Here is a 21,374-nt window from a genome sequence, read left to right on the forward strand (position 1 = left end):
TTTCCTCAAGTGTATTCCACAGAACACTGTTTCCCAGGTATGTTAGAAACATTGGGGCATAAAGATGCCATGCTCAAATGACTTCACGAACACTTGGTTAAATAAACTGAAGCAGGTTTCTTTACTTCAGGAATGCTTAGAACGTTTATTAAGTATAGAGGGATTGTCAAAAGGAACGGTGACGTAGATTTCAGATGTAAGCAATAATCATATGTGTGGTTATTACATATGATAATAATGTCATATCTCTTCTGCATTTTGCCAGAAGAGACTTGGCCAAAGATGGTTTGCAAGCTACTTCTCACACCTCTATCACAATCACAGGTTACTCCCTAATCCCTTATAGATACATAGTCTACATACCTCAGAATTAGTTCCCTCAACCCACCTTCATCTTTCTTGGCTTGGGATAAAATTTGAACCTTGACAGTGCTCTTTTAAAAACCTACCAATCCCTTGAGAAGTTGGCAGTGATTGGGAAGAACCAAGGCCGTGGAGACTTCAAGGGCTTTCCTCTAACCTTAGCCTCTTCACTCCTCCCAAGAGCCTTCTTCAAAGGCTGGATAGAAGCCATTAGCAGGAAACAGCAGCACCAGTTATAATTTGTGGGGAATAGGCCCTAGCCTGGGGAATAAAGTTTTGAGTGTAAAACATCCCTAGAGGGTGCAAATTGTATTCTCACTTTGGGAGAGATAGATTGCTCCCAAATGAGTAATGGCATCTCTGGTTTTCAGTTAATTTCCCTTTATGACTTCCACAGTCTCTGGCACTTAATACCATTGGCACTTAAGGAGCCAACTGTATTTTTCACTGGGTGGTTAAATTTTGTGAGCTGAATTGTCGGGGAGGTGAATTTGGACAGGTTAGGACTCTTAACAGAGTTACTTCTTCACAACAAAACTAGAGAGTTACATGTTTCTCCTGATAGACCTAAAATCTGCTGCTTGTTAATAATCTTAAGGTGTGTGAATAGGAAAGTGAGATAAGAGAGAGCCCTGAGCACTTTAGGGCTGCAGGCAGTTGAATCCTAGGGATAGGCCATTTGAATTAGGACAGTATTTGGCCTTAGAAGAGATTTTAGCTGTATCCCAGGACAGAAGGCACCAGACTTAAAAGATAGCCCCTATTCCTGTGGGACCAGATGAGCCTACCCTCTGCCCTCTGGTCAATTGTCTCTAAATTGCAGACCCATAATGATCCTTCTTCAATAAAATAGCCCTGGATGGGCATCCAGCCTCTCCACACCAACCCTGAGCTATCTCAAACTCCTCCTTTCTTCTAGGCTTCAACTTCTTTTCTTCACTTGCCTCCGTGACTCAACCTACACTCTTGGATTCTTCTCTAATTTATATCCTCTAGAACAGTAGTTCTCAACTCTGCACAATTTTGCTACCCAAGGGACATTTTCAGTGTCTTGGGACATTTTCAACCATCACACCTTGCCGGGGTCCAGCCCCGGTGGATCTAGGGAATTTGAAGTGGGGACGGCGTCGGCAAGGATCAGGAAACAATTGTTTAATTAAATGTTAATTAAGGATATAAAGAGTAATAGAATAAGGATAGCTCAGTGAGGAAATTTAGTGGAGAAAAGAGGCTGAATAATTCCGCCAGAAAGTGAGAAAGAATGACATGGGGAGATCAAGTTTCGGTGAACAAGGCCTACACTTTATTTTCTAAAGTAGTTTTTATACCTTAAGTTATGCATAGAGGATAATGGGGGAAGGGGTAGAGTCAGGCAGCAAGCCAGGCTTTCTTCCTGTGAACTTACCATACGCAAAAGTTTAGGTGATTTGCATCATCTTCTGGCCCGGAGGCCTGTTAACATTTTAAGACCCTTTCTTCAGAAAACTTATTTTTCTCTAAAGGTGATTAGTCAGGCGCCACCCTCCAAAAGCATTGGATAAAGTTGTATTCCTATAGGGCAAAGGTGTGGTGGGCTATAACAAGAAAAAGAATTAACTCAAGGGTCCAAGGTTACAAACATTAAAGCTACTGCTTACATTCCTGAATGTAATCAATACACTGCCAGGGACACAGTAGGTAAGGGATATGGAGACTTAGCAGCAAACATTGGCCCAACAAGTGAAAAACCCTTCACCAATACAATTTCTAATCAATCTTTTAACTGCTCAAAGGAATCTGTATTTAGACAGTTTAGAACATCTCATGCCTCTCACAGTTGGGAGGCTCTGAACAATCACATGTGGCCGGAAAAACCTATTCAGACAGGCTAGAGGACTTCCAAAGGAGTTTGTAGGTTGAAACACTGTCACACCCAGGAATTACTAACTGGAGCTGTAAGCTAACTCTTTTTTCAGAGAGAGGTAGTGGGGGACAGCCCCCCGTAAAGTCAGAGGTGTAGGTGAGAACACAAAGCAGAAAGTAGGCAGACTCTGGTTTGGGGGGTAGATGTTTGAGAATTTCCAGGGGGACTCCTGAGGCTCGATCCCACCTTTGTGTATGCCGAGCCGCCTTCCTCATGACCTTTGCCACGGGCGGAGCTTTCTGGCTCCTGGCAACACCTGGAGGGACGCTGTGCACATCTAGTGAGTAGAGGCCAGAGATGCTCAAAGAAGTAGGTGCTTGGGCCTTCCCTGGTGGTCCACTGGTTAAGAGCCCGTCTGCCAAAGCAGGGAACACGGGTTTGATACTGGGTCAGGGAAGATTCTACAGGCTGCAGGGTAACAAACCTGTGCACCACAACTACTGAGCCCTTGCGCCTAGAGCCCAAGTTCCACAAGAAGAGAAGCCACTGCAATGAGAAGCCTGGGCAAAGAAGAGTAGCCCTGGCTTGCTGACACTAGAGAAAGTCCAAGGAAGACCCAGCACAGCCATAAATAAATATGTAAGTATATAAATAAGTAAACGTTTTTTATTTTTGTAAAAAAAGAAGTGAAGGTGAAGTCACTTAGTCATGTCCGACTCTTTGTGACCCCGTGGACTGTAGCCCACCAGGCTTCTCCATCCATGGGATTCTCCAGGCAAAAATACTGGAGTGGGTTACCATTTCCTTCTCCAGGGGATCTTCCTGACCCAGGGATCGAAACCAGGTCTCCCACATTGGAGGCAGACACTTAACCTCTGAGCCACCAGAGAAGCCCAAAAAAAGAAGTAGGTGCTCCAAAATGTTATTAGTGATGCCTTTGAAACCCTGCTCCAGAGCTGTGATTCTCAAATTATGGTCTCAAACATTAACATCAGCATCTCCTGAGAATGTACTAGAAATGCAAACTCAAGAGCTCTGCCTCAGACCTACAGAATCAGAAACTTCACGGTAAGAAGGTGTTCAGCAATCTGATTTAACAAGTCCTCCAGGTGACTTCCCTGGTGGCTCAGATGGTAAAGCGTCTGCCTACAATGTGGGAGACCCAGGTTCAATCCCTGGGTTGGGAAGATCCTCTGGAGAAGGGAATGGCAACCCATTCTAGTACTCTTGCCTAGAAAATCCCATAGATGGAGGAGCCTGGTAGGCTACAGTCCATGGGGTCACAAAGAGTCGGACACGACTGAGTGACTTCACTTTCACTTTCCAGGTGATTCTCTAGTGGTAAAGAACCCTCCTGCCAGTGTAGAAGACATAAAAGACAAGAGTTCTGTCCCTGGGTCAGGAAGATCCCCTGAAGGAGGGCATGGCAACCCACTCCAGTATTCTTGCCTGAAGAATCCCCATGGACAGAGGAGCTTGGTGGGCTACACTCCATAAGATTGCAAAGAGTAGGACACGACGGAAGTGACTTAGCGTGCACACACTCGTTGACTCTGATGCAAGTTTGAGAACCACTGCTGTAGTCTCAGAAAGTTTTCATCTTTCCTGGGAGAGCCATCCAGACTTCTGTTTACTTAGTGATAGTTGTCTTTGACTATGTAACTGTTCTTTTTGGCTTACGTGGTTTATCTCACTTGTTACATCTGGGACAAAACTTTCAAAGAGGAGGAGTAACAACTAAGACCAACCAGCTGATAAGTGGCAAAGCCAAGACATAAATCCAACTGGAAATCTTACCTTATCACCACAGTGTAGGGCTTGGTGACTTTTAACCTTGAATGCACATTAGAAGCAACTGTTGTTCAGTTGCTCAGTCATGTCTGACTCTTTGCAACCCCATGGACTGCAGCACACCAGGCTTCCCTGTCCTTCACCATCTCCTGGAGTTTGCTCAAACTCATATCCGTTGAGTCGGTGATGCCATCCAACCATCTCATCCTCTGTCGTCCCCTTCTGCCTTCAATCTTTCCCAGCATCAGGGTCTTTTCCAGTGAGTCAGCTCTTCACATCAGGTAGCCAAAGTAGTGGAGAGTCAGCTTTAGCATCAATCCTTCCAATGAATATTCAGAGTTGATTTCCTTTAGGGTTGACTGGTTTGATCTTGCTGTCCAAGGGACTCTCAAGAGACTTCTCAGCACCACAGTTCAAAGGCATCAATTCTTCGACGCTCAGCCTTTCTTATTGTCCAGCTTTCACATCTATACACAACTACTGGAAAAAGCATAGCTGTGATTGCACAGACCTTTGTCGGCAAAGTAATGTCTCTGCTTTTTAATACACTGTCTAGGTTTGTCATTGCTTTTCTTCCAAGGAGCAAGCGTCTTTTAGTTTCATGGCTGCAGTCACCATCTGCAGTGATTTTGGAGCCCAGAAAAAGTAAGTCTGTCACTGTTTCCATTGTTTCCCCATCTACTTGCCATGAAGTGATGGGACTGGATGCCATGATCTTGGTTTTTTGAATGTTGAATTTTAAGCCAGCTTGTTCACTCTCCACCTTCATCAAGAGGCTCTTTAATTCCTCTTCACTTTCTGTCATAAGGGGTGGGGAATGAATTTAGTTCAGATGACCATTATATCTAACTGGACAAGAATACCTTAGAAGAAAAGGAGTAGCCCTCTTAGTCAACAAAAGAGTCCAAAATGTACTTGGGTGCAATCTCAAAAACAACAGAATGATCTTCATTCATTTCCAAGGCAAAACATTCGATACCACAGTAATCCAAATCTATGCCCCAACCACTAAGGCCAGAGAAGCTGAAGCTGAACTGTTCTATGAGGACCTAAAAGACCTTCTAGAACTAACACCAAAAAGAGATGTCCCTTTCATCAGAGGGGACTGGAATGTGAAAGTAAGAACTCAAGAGATACCTGGAGGAACAGGCAAATTTGGCCTTGGAGTACAAAATAAAGCAGTGGTGGTGTTGGTTTAGTCACTAAGTTGTCTAACTCTTGCGACCCCATGAACTGTGCCTGCCAGGCTCCTCTGTCCATGGGATTCTCCAGGCACGAATACTGAGTGGGTTGCCGTTTCCTTCTGCAGGGATCTTCCTGACCCAGGAATCAAACCCAGGTCTCCTGCATTGCAGGCAGACTATCAACTGAGCTATGAGGTAAGCCAAAAATGAAGCAGGGTGAAGGCTAACAGAGTTTGCCCAAGAGAATGCACTGGTCATAGCAAACACCCTCTTCCAAAAGTACAAGAGACAACCCTACACATGGACATCACCAGATCAGATCAGATCAGATCAGTCGCTCAGTCGTGTCCGACTCTTTGCAACCCCATGAATTGCAGCACGCCAGGCCTCCCTGTCCATCACCAACTCCCAGAGTTCACCCAGACTCACATCCATCGAGTCAGTGATGCCATCCAGCCATCTCATCCTCTATCGTCCCCTTCTCCTCTTGCCCCCAATCCCTCCCAGCATCAGTCTTTTCCAATGAGTCAACTCTTCGCATGAGGTGGCCAAAGTACTGGAGTTTCAGCTTTAGCATCATTCCTTCCAAAGAAATCCCAGGGCTGATCTCCTTCAGGATGGACTGGTTGGATCTCCTTGTAGTCCAAGGGACTCTCAAGAGTCTTCTCCAACACCACAGTTCAAAAGCATCAATTCTTCGGTGCTCAGCCTTCTTCACAGTCCAACTCTCACATCCATACATGACCACAGGAAAAACCGTAGCCTTGACTAGACGGACCTTTGTTGGCAAAGTAATGTCTCTGCTTTTGAATATGCTATCTAGGTTGGTCATAACTTTCCTTCCAAGGAGTAAGCGTCTTTTAATTTCATGGCTGCAGTCACCATCTGCAGTGATTTTGGAGCCCAGAAAAACAAAAGTCTGACACTGTTCCCACTGTTTCCCCATCTATTTCCCATGAAGTGATGGGACTGGATTCCATGATCTTCGTTTTCTGAATGTTGAGCTTTAAGCCAACTTTTTCACTCTCCACTTTCACTTTCATCAAGAGGCTTTTGAGTTCCTTTTCACTTTCTGCCATAAGGGTAGTGTCATCTGCATATCTGAGGTTATTGATATTTCTCCCGGCAATCTTGATTCCAGCTTGTGTTTCTTCCAGTCCAGCGTTTCTCATGATGTACTCTGCGTATGAGTTAAATAAACAGGGTGACAATATATAGCCTTGACGAACTCCTTTTCCTATTTGGAACCCAGATGGTCAATACCAAAATCAGATTGATTATATTCTTTGTAGCCAAAGATGGAGAAGCTCTCTACAGTCAGCAAAAATAAGACTGGGATAATGAACTCATTATTGCAAAATTCAGACTTAAATTGAAGACAGTAGGGAAAACCAGTAGGCCATTCAGGTATGACCTAAATCACATCCCTTATGATTGTACAATGAAAGTGACAGATTCAAGGGATTAGATAGAGTGCCTGAAGAACTATGGATGGAGGCAATTTGTATGGCAATGATCAGTGATCAAATTGTAACACTGTACAGGATGTGGTGATCAAAATCATCCACAAAAAAGAAATGCAAAAAGGCAAAATGGTTGTCTGAGGAGGCTTTACAAATAGCTGAGAAAAGAAGAGAAGCTAAAGACAAAGGACAAAAGGAAATATATACCCATCTGAACGCAGAGTTCCATAGAATAGCAAGGAGAGATAAGAAAGTCTTCCTCAGTGATCAGTGCAAAGAAATAAAGGAAAACAATAGAATGGGAGACTAGAGATCTCTTCAAGGAAAATGGAGATACTAAGGGAACATTTCATACAAAGATGGGCTCGATAAAGGACAGAAACAATACGGACCTAATAGAGGCAGACAATATTAAGAAGAGGTGGCAAGAATACAAAAAAAGGTCTTAATGTCCCGGATAATCACTGTGTGATCACTCACCTAGAGCCAAACATCCTGGAGTGTGAAGTCAAGTGGGCCTTAGGAAATATCACTAGGATAAAACCTAGTGGAGGTGATGGAATTTCAATACTGAGCTTTTTCAAATCCTAAAAGATGATGCTGTGAAAGGGTTGCACTCAATATGCCAGCAAATTTGGAAAACTCAGCAGTGGCCACAGGACTGGAAAAGGTCAGTTTTCATTCCAGTCCCAAAAAAGGGCAATGCCAAAGAATGCTCAAACTACTGCACAATTGCACTCATTTCACGTGCTAGCAAAGTAATGTCCAAAATCTTCAAGCTAGACTTGAATGGTATATGAACCTAGAACTTCCAGATATTCAAGCTGGATTTAGAAAAGGCAGAGGAACCAGAGACCAAGTAAGCTGAAACTTACAAGTTTGGCCAGGAAGCAGAAGTTGACCCACTGTGATCATCTGTGTCTAATTGACTATTGGGCAGAAACAGTCCATTAGAAATTGGCTTTGTGCAGAAAAATTACCTGTGACTTTCCTTCAAAGTATAGCATCCAAAAGCACTAGAGCCAGAAAGGACCTTATGGGTACTTAGGTCATCTAATCCAACCTCATTTGCAGAAGGAGAAACTGAAAATATATCCTTTACACAAGGTCACATGCGAATTAAGTTAGAGGTTTTGCTCATTCAGGAAACATTAATTCAACAGGCCTCTGTGGTGGGCCCTGTGCTGTGCCCGGAGAATACAGAAATGACCGAGTCATAACCTCATCTTTGAAGACTCACAGGGCAGAACAGTGGGGAGAGAAACAAAAATCATGCTTCTCAAACTTATCCACATAAATGCCTTAATGGCAGAGGAGAATGAACTGGAGCAGGAATGAAGAACTCCTAAAATTAATAACTTTGAAATTTCACCTTGAAACTACAAAAATGTATGATTTTCCCCCTCAACTTTTAAAAATGTTCTGAACATAAAAATTGAAATATTAACATAGTATATATATATATATATATATGTTCCACCTAGATTCAATCATCTCTTCTGGTAGCTATGAAATACATATACTGCCATGTGTAAAATAGATGGCTAGTGGGAAGTTGCTGAATAACAGAGGGAGCTCAGCTTGGTGCTCTGTGACAACCTGGAGAGGTAGAATAGGGAAGGCGTGGCTCAAGAGGGGATATATGTATACTTATGACTGCTTCATGCTGTTGTACCACAGAAACCAAAACATTGTAAAGCAATTATCCTCCAATTAAACAAATTAAAAAAAAAACTTTCAATGACTATTGAAAATAAGATGCAGTCATCATAATTCTTTACTCCCAAATATCCCTAAATACTCCAGTAGGTATCTCCTGAAAACATTCTCTTTCACAGCCACAATACAATTACCACATCTAAGAAAATTAACAGCAATTCCATAATATCATCTAATGATCATATTAAAATTTCCTCATTAAAGTATCTTTTATAGCTAATTTTTCAATCTAGAATCAATCAAGTTTTATGCTTTGGGGTATTCTCTCTCTCCAGTGTCTCTTAATCTAGAACAGTCCCCCATATTTTTCCCCCAGTGAAACTGACTACTTAAATGTATATGATTTTGTATGCTGCTTCGTAATATAGCTGTGCTGGTTTTACAATAATGAATGTTAAATGAGAAAGCAGGTAAGGCCGGCGCCCCAGGAAGATGTGCCACGTTTATTTCTGCTTTGTGTCTTCTCATGTTCTGGTTTTAGAGACAAATATAAATAAGAAATTCAAATTCAGTCTAATACATACTGTCAGAGGTACGCCTGCAAACTAGGAGGCAGTGGCTATGGAGAATTTAGGCAAGGTTTTACTGAGGAAATGATGCTTTAAGTGAATCTTAAAGGAAGATGGGAGATTGAGGGGGAGAGATCTGAGAGGGGGATTAAGTACTGTCCGGGCAGCAGACAACAAACTGATGTGATCAAAAATGACACACAGCGCGTGGTGATGGCTTATTTGGGGAGTGACAGATGAGGAGAAACCTTGGGAAGTGTTGGAGTCTAAAAACCAGGTGGTCAGCTTTGGGCTTCATTTTATGGGAAGGAAACCAGCAAAGGTCTCTTGGTACTCTCTGCATAGGAGGTCAGCCACTCCTGAGGTTGCCTCAAAATGCAGAGCCAAGACAAGTGGATTATAACAATGCAGATTTACACTCAACAAAGAAAGCAGCTGATTCAGACCTGTCCACATACAGAACGGTGGAGAGGTCCTCCGCTCTGGAGTATACAAGTAGAAGCTGGGTGACCATTTGACAGGAATGTCTGTGTTGTACTGATTGAGATAGTTAGAGCTGCTCATCAGAATCCCTGGGGAATATATTCTGTAACCAGGTCCCACCTGCAGAGATTTGGTTGGAGTTGAGCTGGTGTGGGGCCCTGATCGAGGTGCAGGTGGTCTGCACACTAACATTTGGGAGCCGCTCGATCAGAGGACCACTGTGGTCCTTTCCAACTCCATTGTTCTATGATTTTACATGCTGTTTACCTAAGATGGTAATTTTAGAATTCAGTGAATTGTTTGCTGTGAAAGGTTGTCTAGTTGAAGGCTTATGGAAAATGATGAGGAATTGAGAATCCCATCAGAGCATTTGGGACCTGCAGGAGGGGCCAGGCCTGAGCTGACCCCGTCTGTTTTCCTATCCCCAGTTGGCCCTTGGGCAAACCCAGCACAGCGTAATAAAGGCCCAGGGAATTATGGGGCCGACTGGAGAGAGCCTCCTGCCATCTCTCAATGTCCCCAGCTCAGTTGGCCTGAGGGCAGATTTTAACTGAAAGCCCATGTGGCCTCTAAGGGCTAGTGAAAAGGGAGATTAGTCTTGGCTGTTGGCAGATTCTGTGCTAGGATTCTGGGCCCAGACAAGGAAAGTCAACTTTCTATAAGCTTTACTGCCGTCAGAGCTGTTTAGGGTTTCCTGACCTAGACCCTGCCTGTTCATATACACCCTGTTCTTCCTCTTCCTTTCTTTTCAACCATTCTTTCTTATCAGAGATTTTTCTTTTTTCCTCCACCCAATTTCCTTTCAGGAAATTGGTTGGAAAGGAGTGGTGATAGGAAGGAGGCAACAGGCAGTAAAAAGTATGTGTAGAAATCAAAGAGAAGGGATCATATCTCCTAAACACAACTTGCTGTTGAACACTTCTGTGCTGGGACTTATTTTTTCTCTAGCAGCCCACATTTCAGGCATCAGCTTTTCTCGAAGTTTTCCATCACTGCCTGTACCCAAGCAGAGTTTGTCATTTTTTCCACTATTAATTTTCTGTACTTCATTGGCACTTTGCTATTCTGTGTATCGCTCGTAACAATCTTTATTTGTCTGCCTCACCCACAGGCCCAAGAGTCACAAACTCAGATGCCATCAGGGCCCAGAGAGGAAAGGCAAATGGGTGAAGCTGCTGGGTTTAGGGAAATAAGTATTGTACGATGTCATGCTGTAGGCCAGTGTGCTAACCCTCCAGACTTTAGCCCAAGGATTATCAGGGCTACCTGATTCATCTTTGATTCCACAGTTCCTAGCTCAGTGCCTGACACTGTAATGGAAATGACCTGGAGTTCTTGAGATCCAACTCTACCCTAATGTGCTGTGTGACATAAAAAAACTCACTCAACCTCTCTGCCCTTCTGTCTTTCAGGTTCTCTGTTTCTTTCTTTTTTTTTTTTTGCCAGCCATATGGCTATGCAGGATCTTAGTTTCCTGACCAGGGCTTAAACCTGGGCCTAGGCAGTGAAAGCGCAGGGTCCTAACCTCTGGACTGTGAGGGAATTCCAGGGATCTCCGTTTCTTTATGTATTACCTCTTCAAAAAAGGCATTTTGCAGATCATCTCAGCCGGTGGATTTTTCACTTGGTTCCTGACAGACTTTGGCTCGAGGTGCTGATCTGGGGCCTTCACGAGATGAGAGAGCAAACTGAGACAGCAAGCTGCCAGTCCTTTTTCTCCATACAACCAGAGGGCTCCCACATTCTTTTTTTTTCTTTTTTTTTTAGTTTTAGAAATGTATGATTTATTTTGAAGAGAAGAGTCTGCTGCTAAAAAATTTGAAAACCATAAGGAATGCAGTAGGTTCTGCCTGGATTCAAATCCTGATTCTTCCACTTTCTTGTTATATCATGCAGGTGATCTAACCTCTCTGAGCCTCAGTTCCGTCTCCTAGAAACTGCAGATGGTGATAACAGTACCCATTTCAAAGGGCTCCTGTGAGGTTTAATGAGTTAATTCATGGAAGTGGCTCTGAACAGTGCCTGCGCAGAATGCTTAAGAGGTGTTAGTTACTGTGTCATATTAAGGTCTTCATCCCTAGTCCTGGCACAAAACTTCTAAAACTCTTGCAGTGCCCTCAGTGATAGGGAGTGTCTTTTCTTATTCACAAGTCCCTTTTGATCACACCTGAGTTTATTCTAATGAGGTGGCTTAGGATGAGACCCATAGACAGACCAGAAAGACCAAGTGACCAAAGACTGAAATTTTAGCCCCTCCTACTGAGCTCCAGGGCTTCCCTGGTGGCTCGGATGGTAAAGTGTCTGCCCACAGTGCGGGAGACCTGGGTTCGATCCCCAGGTCGGGAAGATCCCCTGGAGCAGGAAATGGCAATCCACTCCAGTACTCTTGCCTGGAAAATTCCATGGACGGAGGAGCCTGGTAGGCTACAGTCCATGGGGTTGCAAAGAGTCAGAGACAACTGAGCGACTTCATTTTCTTTTCTCACTGAGCTCCAGGAAGGAGAGGCAGTAGTCAGTGACCAAGCTCGATAACAACTCTTGAACACTGAGATCCTGAGAAGTTTCCAAGTTGGTGAATCATCTGAGAAGGTTGTGCACTCCAGCTCCACAAAGACAGAAGTGCCCAGGACCCTTCCGGACTTCACACTATACACCTCTTCATCTGGCCATTCATTAGTATCCTTTATAATAAACCAGTAAAAGTAAGCAAAGTGCCTTCCTGAACTCTATGCACTGTTCATAGACAAATTATCCAACCTGAGAAGGAAGTCCTGGGGAGACCACCGTATAGCTGGTTGGTCAAAAGTAAGTGAGGCTAGAGATTTGCAACTAGCGTCTGAAGGAGAGGCAGTCTTGTGGGACTGAACCTTGATGCTGTGGGTCTGTGCCAACCTGGGTAGTTAGTGTCAGGATTACATTGTTGGACCATCAGCTGGTGTTGGAGAATTGGTTGGTGTCAGAAAACACCCCAGAAACTGTAATTGGTGAGCATGTTCAGTCCTCTAACTTGGAGGGAAAAATTAATAACATTTCCTCTATCATGTGAATGAACTTTCTCAGAAACCTTCAGTGTTTCAACCCACAGAGGTACTAATGGTGGAAGATTCAAACACAGCATCTAGGCTTGTTTTAGGTCAAGGGAAGAATGTAACACCTCAGAAATTTCCTCACTTTAGCTGCTCCTGATTCATCTCTCTCTGAGGCTGACCATGATCCTGCCTTCTCACTCCGGAAGCGTGGGTATATTCTGAATCATCTCTGTCCTTTATTTCTAAATCCTGCTTTATTTCCTCCACATTCTTTCCCTAGTCCAAGGGTTAGTCATCTTTTGTGTCAACTACTCCAAACCCCTCCTGACATCATCCTCAGCTCCTAACACCCGCAACTTCTTGCCAAAGATGTTTCTGTCTCTACAATTAGATTGCCTTCCCCCTTAACATCCTGGTTTCCAGGTGGTAAAGAGCATGGATATGCTACAGTCTGAGGCAGAAATATTCTTTCACCACGTATTTGCTGACTCCTGACACAATCCAAGCTCTGTGGGATATAGAGATAATTTATGACATAGTGATGGTTCCAAATAATAGCAAAGAGAGATAAGAAAGCCTTCCTTGGTGATCAGTGCAAAGAAATAGAGGAAAATAATAGAATGGGAAAGACCTGAGATCTCTTCAAGGAAATTAGAGATACCAATGGAACATTTCATGCAAAGATGGGCTCAAGAAAGGACAGAAGTGGTATGGACCTAACAGAAGCAGTAGATATTAAGAAGAGGTGGCAAGAATACCCAGAAGAACTGTACAAAAAAGATCATGAGCCAGATAATCACAATGGTGTGATCATTCACCTAGAGCCAGACATCCTGGAATGTGAAGTCAAGTGGGCCTTAGGAAGCATCACTACGAACAAAGCTTGGAGGTGATGGAATTCCAGTTGAGCTATTTCAAATCCTTAAAGATGATACTGTGAAAATGCTGCACTCAATATGCCAGAAAATTTGGAAAACTCAGCAGTGGCCGCAGGACTGGAAAACGTCAGTTTTCATTCCAATCCCAAAGAAAGGCAATGCCAAAGAACGCTCAAACTACCGCACAATTGCACTCATCTCACATGCTAGTAAAGTAATGCTCAAAATTCTCCAAGCCAGGCTTCAGTAATACGTGAACTGTGAACTTCCAGATGTTCCAGCAGGTTTTAGAAAAGGCAGAGGAACCAGAAATCAAATTGCCAACATCCGCTGGATCATGGAAAACGCAAGAGAATTCCAGAAAAACATCTATTTCTGCTTTATTGACTATACCAAAGCCTTTGACTGTGTGGATCACAATAAACTGTGGAAAATTCTGAAAGAGATGGAAATACCAGACCACCTGACCTGCCTCTTGAGAAATCTGTATGCAGGTCAGGAAGCAACAGTTAGAACTGGACATGGAACAACGGATGGGTTCCAAATAGGAAAAGGAATACGTCAAGGCTGTATATTGTCACCCTGCTTATTTAACTTCTATGCAGAGTACATCATGAGAAACGCTGGGCTGGAGGAAGCACAAGCTGAAATCAAGATTGCCGGGAGAAATATCAATAACCTCAGATATGCAGATGACACCACCCTTATGGGAGAAAGTGAAGAAGAACTAAAGAGCTTCTTGATGAAAGTGAAAGAGGAGAGTGAAAAAGTTGGCTTAAAGCTCAACATTCAGAAAACTAAGATCATGGCATCTGGTCCCATCACTTCATGGGAAATAGATGGGGAAACAGTGGAAACCATGTCAGACTTTATTTTTGGGGGGAGCTCCAAAATCACTGCAGATGGTGACAGCAGCCATGAAATTAAAAGACGCTTACTCCTTGGAAGGAAAGTTATGACCAACCTAGATAGCATATTCAAAAGCAGAGACATTACTTTGTCAACAAAGGTCCATCTAATCAAAGTTATGGTTTTTCCAGTAGTCAAGTGAGAGTTGGACTATAAATAAAGCTGGGCGCCGAAGAATTGATGCTTTTGAACTGTGGTGTTGGAGAAGACTCTTGAGAGTCCCTTGGACTGCAAGGAGGTCCAACCAGTCCATCCTAAAGGAGATCAGTCCTGGGTGTTCATTGGAAGGACTGATGTTGAAGCTGAAATTCAACCTGATGCGAAGAGCTAACTCATTGGAAAAAACCCTGATGCTGGGAAAGATTAAAGGAGGAGGAGAAGGGTATGACAGAGGATGAGATTGTTGGATGGTATCACCGACTCAATGGACATGAGTTTGGGTAAACTCCGGGAGTTGATGATGGACAGGGAGGCCTGGCATGCTGCGGTACAGGGTTCGCAAAGAGTTGGACACGACTGAGCGACTGAACTGAACTGAACTGAACATGGTCCTCATAGAGCTCACAGTCTATGGGGGGAAACAAAATCAAATAAGGACAGTAAATCCCAGTAAAAAGTGTCATGGAGATAACACTGGTCATCCCAAAGGAGGGTGCCTCCTTGAGGCCGTAGTGTTAAGGAAGGTCTGGGTTGGGTGGGGGGAGTAACAAGTGAGCTGAAATTTGAATAGGACGCCTCCAGCCTGAGCATTCAGATGGGAGATGCATTCTAGACAGAACAACACACGCAAAACATGGAAGTAAGTGATGGTGTGGTATGTGTGCGGTGTGGGCAAGACTTTGTCTAAATGGAATGACCCAGGGCAGAGGCTAGTTCTGCTGATGTCAGGCCATCAGTCCTGGTCCCATAGGACAGATTTAAAAGTCAGTCAGTCTGTCCTTGAGCAGGGTGTCACAGGCATAATGTGATACAGCCAAGAGCCTGGCAAGCACAGGTCACAGCCCCAGTGGAATCCGCTGTTATTAGGAGTAAATGAGATAGTGTATGTCAAGTACCTGGCTCAAAGCAAGCACTCAATAAATGGAAGCTATTATTGTTATTATTATTGAATTGCATTGTTGAGTGTCACGAGGGAACTGGCAGATGCTGTATGTGGAAGGGGCTCCAGAGAGGATCTGCTAGAGAACCGTTACATTTGGGCTAAGACTTTGCCAGGCTGGTTCTTTTTCTTTTGTAGGAAATGGACTCTGGAGAATCTGATGAAACCTGTGGACATTCTCCCAAGAAAAAGACACATCTGTTCAGATGATGATTTGTGTATTATTTCAGGGACTTCCCAGACTCCTGGAGGCCTGTTTAGTCATGGAAACTGGTTGGACACAGCTGTTATTTGCCAAGCATGGCTGAGAAAAGAACCCACTCTTATCTTATTATTCTAAGTGAAAACCTCACCTCACATAATTTCTTTCTTTTTTTTTTAATTTTTTACAATTAATTTTTGTTGGAGTATAGTTACTTGACTAGAGAAGGGAATGGCAACCCACTCCAGTGTTCTTGCCTGGAGCCCCCCAGGGACAGAGGAGTCTGGGGTCCATAGAGTTGCAAAGAGTCAGACACGACTGCCATGACTGAACACACACGTAGTTGCTTTACAGTGTTGTATTAATTTCTACTGTGCAGCAAAGTGAATCAATTATATGTATACATTTATTCCTCCTTCCCTGGTGGCTCAGATGGTAAAGGAACTGCCTGCAATGCAGGAGACCCAGGTTCGATCCTTGGGTCAGGAAGATTCCTGGACAAGGAAATGGCTACCCACTCCAGTATTCTTGTCTGGAGAATACTGTGGACAGAGGAACCTGGCAAGCCACAGTCCATGGGTTTGAAAAGAGTCAGACACGACTGAGCAACTCACATTTTAACTTTATACATATATTCACTCTTTTTAAGATTTCCTTCCCATTTAGGTTACCACAGAGCATTAAGTAAGTTCCCTGTGCTATTCAGCAGGTGCTCATTAGTTATTTTATACATGAAGTGAAAGTGAAGTCATTCAGTCATGTCCGACTCTTCGTGACCCTATGGGCTGTAGCCTTCTAGGCTCCTTCACCCATGGGATTTTCCAGGCAAGGATACTGGAGTGGATTGCCATTTCCTTCTCCAGGGGATCTTCCCAACCCAGGGATTGAATCTGGATCTCCCAAATTGCAGGCAGACTCTTTTACCGTCTGAGCCACCAGGAATGTGTGTATGTCAATCTAAATCTCCCAATTCATTCACCCATCTACATAATTTCAAATCTACCAATAATCTGTGTGGTTTTTTAAAAAAATAATTAAATTTATTTATTTTTAAAATGAAGGATAATTGCTTTACAGTATTGTGTTGGTTTCTGCCAAACATCAACATGACTCAGCCATAGGATGTATACCTACATCCCCTCCCTCTTAAATGCTGTGTGCTTAGGACTTCCCAAGTGGGGCTTCCCTGGTGGCTCAGAGGTTAAAGTGTCTTCCTGCAATGCAGGAGACCAGGGTTTGATCCCTGGGTCAGGAAGATCCCCTGGAGAAGGAAATTGCAATCCACTCCAGTATTCTTGCCTGGAGAATCCCATGGATGGAGGAGCCTTGTACTCTACAGCCCACGGGGTCGCAAAGAGTCGGACACAATGGAGCGACTTCACACTCTAACTTTGGGACTTCCCTGGTGATCCAGCGCAAATGCAAGGAGTACATATTTGATCCCTGGTTGGGTAACTAGGGTCCCACATGCTGTATAGTGCAGTTTAAAAAACCACAACTATGTGGCAAAAAAATACAATAAATTAAAGTACCTAGTGGCATGCTGACAAGTGGGTAGAGGAGGGAGACCAGTGAGGGGACCGTTCTGATAATCCAGGAAGAAGACAGGGCTGGCTTCGGGGGCATGTGTCCTCTGCATCACGTGGGACACACCCTGTGCTTGTTTTCATGCTCTGCTGTGTTTTCATTCCTAATGAGCCATAGGAGCCTTGCATTTTCATTTTGCACTGGACTCCACAGATTATCTCACCAGTCATATGAGAACTTATGCATTTGAGTGCTCACTGTGTGTTGTTGTTCAGTCGCTCAGTCGTGTCCAGCTCTTGGCAGCCCCGTGGGCTGCAGCATGCCAGGCTTCCCTGTCCTTCACTCTGTAAGCTGCACAAAAGTGGCACAGCTGCAACTGGAAGCCAGGCTGCTTGGGTCCAGAAGCATAGGTCTTCTAAGGTCTATGTCATTGTGTCTTCTGTGTCCAGAGTGCTCGTGAGACTGGAGAAAGGGTGAAAGAATAAGAAACATTCATTCTTGGGGACTTTCCTGGTGGTCTCATAGTTAAGAATCTGCCTTGCAAGGAAGGGGATTGCTCCCACATGCCACTCAGGCAACTAAGCCTGCAGTGCCCCAACTAATACCTGATGCAGCCAAAAATACACAAATTAAAAAAAAAAAAAACACATTGTTTCTTTTTCCAGAACACTATTCTTCACCTTGACCTTTCCTTCTAAATCTGGGTATCAATGCCATGTCCTAAAGGAGGCTTTCCTGGTCTCCAAACGTGAATTACAGCCTCCTTATTCTTTTACTCTTCCTTATCTTTTAAGGCACTTACCAGAATTTGTCATTATGTATTTGTATGTTTTCTGGTTTTGATGACAATCTGTCTCTAGACTATTCTCTCAGTGAATGCAGAGGTCGGTTCATCCCCTTATCCCCCAGTGGAGATCCTGGTACCTAGTAGGTATTCCATAGATATGAGCTGGAAGGTAAGTTCATAGAATATAATGACAGGTCAGATGGGATAGAGAAGCCCCCGAGGATAATGCAGAGATACCCACTTGAGTGATGCTAGTCCTCAAGACGACTGTAAGAAGTTAGGAGTGGTGCTGGAATGAGTAAATGGATTGGGGATGTGTTTGAGAGTTTGAGTGCTTTTCAAGGGGGGCTGTCTTGGAGAAGGCAGTTTCCACTGACAAGTCCTTCACTCCCTCCCCATTGCTGCCTGGGATACGTGGACTACAGCCCCCTGGGCAGACCTCTGCCATCAGGCAACTCTGTGCTCATGCCCCTGGGAGCCTGCCTGTTCCCTAGCCTGGGAAGCTCAGTGGGTCCCGAAACAGCGCTGCAGGGCTCATTTCTGGATCATAGGGGCCCCAGGGGTGTGTATGCAGTCAGGTCGGGCTCAGTAAATGTCAGTAGAGGAAATGAGAGAAGGAAGAACTCTGGAGGAAGGCTGGGATGGGTAGCAGATATAGGAAGTGGAGTAGAAGGAAATAGAGGCCGAGATTGGAGCCGCCAGGCCCTGGAGACAAGGTGGACAGAGGCATGCTCCACACTCTCGGGAGACCAGGCACAGAACTAAGCGCTTGATTCACATAACTGCATTTCATCTTTGTGGCAACACGACAGCAATCATTATTGCTCCTATTTTGTTAAGAAAACGGAGGCCCAGAGAGGTGACGTGATTTGCCCAAGGTCACACAGCGAGCGAGCTGCGAAGTCTGGGTTTGACCCAAGCTTGCCCTCTGCTCACTTCATTCCCTGCCTCTTCGGCTCTGCTCTCGGTTTCCCTACCCCTTCTCCCCACCCCTCCGCTTCCTTGGCCGCCCCGCCCCACCTCTCTCCTCCCCTCCTCTCCCCTCCCCTCCTCTTCTCTCCCTTCTCTCTCTCTGTCCTGCCCTCCCTCTCGGCAGCCGCGGCAGCCGAGCCACGTGGTGGGGCCGGGAAACCGCGGCCGCGGAGCACCCGGGCGGCTGCCCCAGCTGGGCAGTGCTGCTCTGCGCTGCGCCGCGCTCGGTGCCTGCGCTTCCCTCTCCTCACTCCCCTCCAACCGCCCCGGGGCGGGAGGCGCGCCCGGCAGCGGGGCGTCCAGACAAAGGAGGCGCGGCAGAGCCGGCGCGCGGGCGGACGGACCATGGACTCCGAGCGCGAGCGGCCGGCCCCAGCCCTGAGGACCCGGCGCTCCCGGGCCCGGCCCTAAGGCGCCCGGCCCCGCCGCCCGGGGCGCCCAGCGCGGAGGACGCGGAGCCCGCGCCGCACGGAGGAGGCGGCGGCCGCCGAACTAGAGGGGCGCCGCGGCGGTCGGCGCGCGCGACCCCCGGAGCCATGGGCAAGTGCAGCGGGCGCTGCACGCTGGTCGCCTTCTGCTGCCTGCAGCTGGTGAGCGCCGCGCGCCCGGGCGGCCGGGCCGGGTAGGGTAGGGCGCGGCGGGGCGGGGTCCCGGGGCGAGCGGGTGGGGTGTGGGTCTGGGTGTGGGTCTGGGGCGAGCGCCGGGGTTGGGGGTGGTCTGGAGTCACGGAGAGGACGGGCGGAGCCTGCTCCTGCTGGCCCGGCTGTCTCTTTGTGTGCGCCTCTCGCCCGGCGCTCCCCGGTCCCCGAGTGCGTCCTGTGCGCGAGTCCCCGGCCCGCCCGGCGCCTGGGGCTCCACGAGACTGGCCCGCACTGGACGAGTGGCCTCCTGTTGGGGAGATGCGCTGTGGGAGTGTGGTTCTCCGGGGCTTGGGGGTGTGTCCGAGGCGGGTGTGTGGATCCCTTGAGGTTCCTGCCGTGTGTTTTCCTCTAGATCACTCGTTTGCGTGGGTCTCTGCCTCTGGTCTCCGCCCCACTGAGCGTTTCTCACAAACTCTCTGCTCCTGTGTGTGTCTCTCTCCGCGTTTCTCCTTGGTATGTGTCTAGATCTCTGACCATTTCTGGTCCATGTTCATCTGTGTGTGGGGGGCTCTTAGACTCCAAGAACCGTTCACTCTTTTGTGCTCTTCCTGCCTGCCTCCACCCTCCTGACTGGGCAGGCCTAAGAGCCCCTCCCTGGAGAGGGTCACAAGGAGCTACTAGGTCCTGGGCCAGCTGATCAACCAGCTGCGGGACTGCCCTCCCTGCTTTGGCTGTGACCACCCTAGCGATAGGCATTGTCAGTCTTTCCACCAGAGGGGCGGGGTGTGGGGGGGTGGAGTGGGTGAGATAGGGCTGGCAAGGATGGGAGTGGAGATACTTGGGTGCCCAGGGAGGGTGGGAGTACCTGGGGACACTGTACATAATCTCAGCTCAGGGAAATCAGGTTCTTGTCTCAGGGAAGCGAGGGGAGTGAATTTGGGGGCTGAAGGGGACCAGCTCTGCCCCTCAATACAGACTCTGGCAAGTGAGTTTGGGAAAGTGATTAAGGAGAGGCCAGGATCTCCTGCCTATGCTAGAGCTGAGATCTAACCAGTAAAGAGGTCTGGTCTGGGTTCCACTTTTGCCTGCATCCATTGCCCTTCCTCCACCACTGGTGTGTACATACAGTAAAGCAGAAGGAAGCTTTGAGTGTGGATACACACACCCCATTCATCTTTCTTCTTTCCTCTTGGGGACCCCAGCCCCGAACACTCCATCCACAGACCTGCCCTCTTGGACAGCGGCCCAAACAGCTGGGCCCTGAAGATTGGAGCCCTGCTCCCAGCTGTGGGCTGCAGGGCAAGTGACATCTTGGTCAGCCTCTCTGTGAATTGCTCATCCTTGAGGTTGGCAGGGGGGATTAATTAAGATCAGGTAGAATGGAAACTCCAGAAGAGCAGAGATTATCTGTTTTGTTCGTGCTAAATCCCCAGCAGCTGGAACAGTGCCTGGCACTCCATTAATATTTGTAAAGTAAATGAGTGAATCAGTTATTTGGCAACTCCTGGCTCCCGGTAGAAACACCCTTCTTTATCTCCTTTCAAGAACATAAAATTCCAAAAAGTGCTGAAACTTTCCAAGGAATTTTCTTTCTGAGTTTATTTTAAAATTTTAAACTAGGACTTTTTCTTATTAGAGAAGTAATATACAGGGACATCTTGGTGGTCCGCTGGCTAAGACTCCTCGCTCCCAATGTCGGGGGCCCAGGTTCAAGCCCCGGTTAGGGATCTAGATCCCACATGCAGCATCTAAGAGTCTGCTTACTGCAACTTAAGATCCACTTGCTGCAAATAAAAAAGAAAAAGAAAGAAAAGTAACATACACATTTTATAAAATGATTAAATCAATAAATAACCAAATAGAGCAGAAGATAAAGACGTTTCCTTCTATGCCCAGTCCCATACTCCAGAGATAAGCAGTATTAACAGTTTGACCCACCGTATTCTCTGTTGATGATAATAACAGTCCTTAGCTTTAGGGAACAGTTACTAGGTGCTAGGTGCCCTTGTAAGCACTCTTCCATGTATTAACTCAT

The 21,374-nt window shown here is 46.0% G+C and overlaps 1 protein-coding gene and 1 long non-coding RNA gene across 3 annotated transcripts in view; both read left to right on the plus strand.

The window, feature by feature from the left end:
* The first annotated feature begins 3,471 nt into the window (after positions 1 to 3,471).
* On the plus strand, positions 3,472 to 15,273 carry LOC133231546 (uncharacterized). The gene is made up of 2 exons (XR_009731160.1): positions 3,472 to 12,031; positions 12,808 to 15,273. It is a non-coding gene; the product is annotated as an uncharacterized LOC133231546 (long non-coding RNA).
* Positions 15,274 to 19,201: 3,928 nt separating this feature from the next.
* The window catches only part of NKAIN1 (sodium/potassium transporting ATPase interacting 1), a 46,630-nt gene continuing 44,457 nt past the window's right edge, over positions 19,202 to 21,374 (plus strand). For both annotated transcript variants that reach the window (XM_061389894.1, XM_061389901.1), the window contains exon 1: positions 19,202 to 19,348. In XM_061389894.1, coding sequence (XP_061245878.1) covers positions 19,295 to 19,348 — 54 coding nt within the window. In that variant the 5' untranslated portion in view covers positions 19,202 to 19,294. The remainder of the gene's footprint in view (positions 19,349 to 21,374) is intronic.

The sequence above is a fragment of the Bos javanicus genome, chromosome 2 (assembly GCF_032452875.1).
Source record: "Bos javanicus breed banteng chromosome 2, ARS-OSU_banteng_1.0, whole genome shotgun sequence".
In the NCBI taxonomy this organism is placed as follows: Eukaryota; Metazoa; Chordata; class Mammalia; order Artiodactyla; family Bovidae; genus Bos; species Bos javanicus.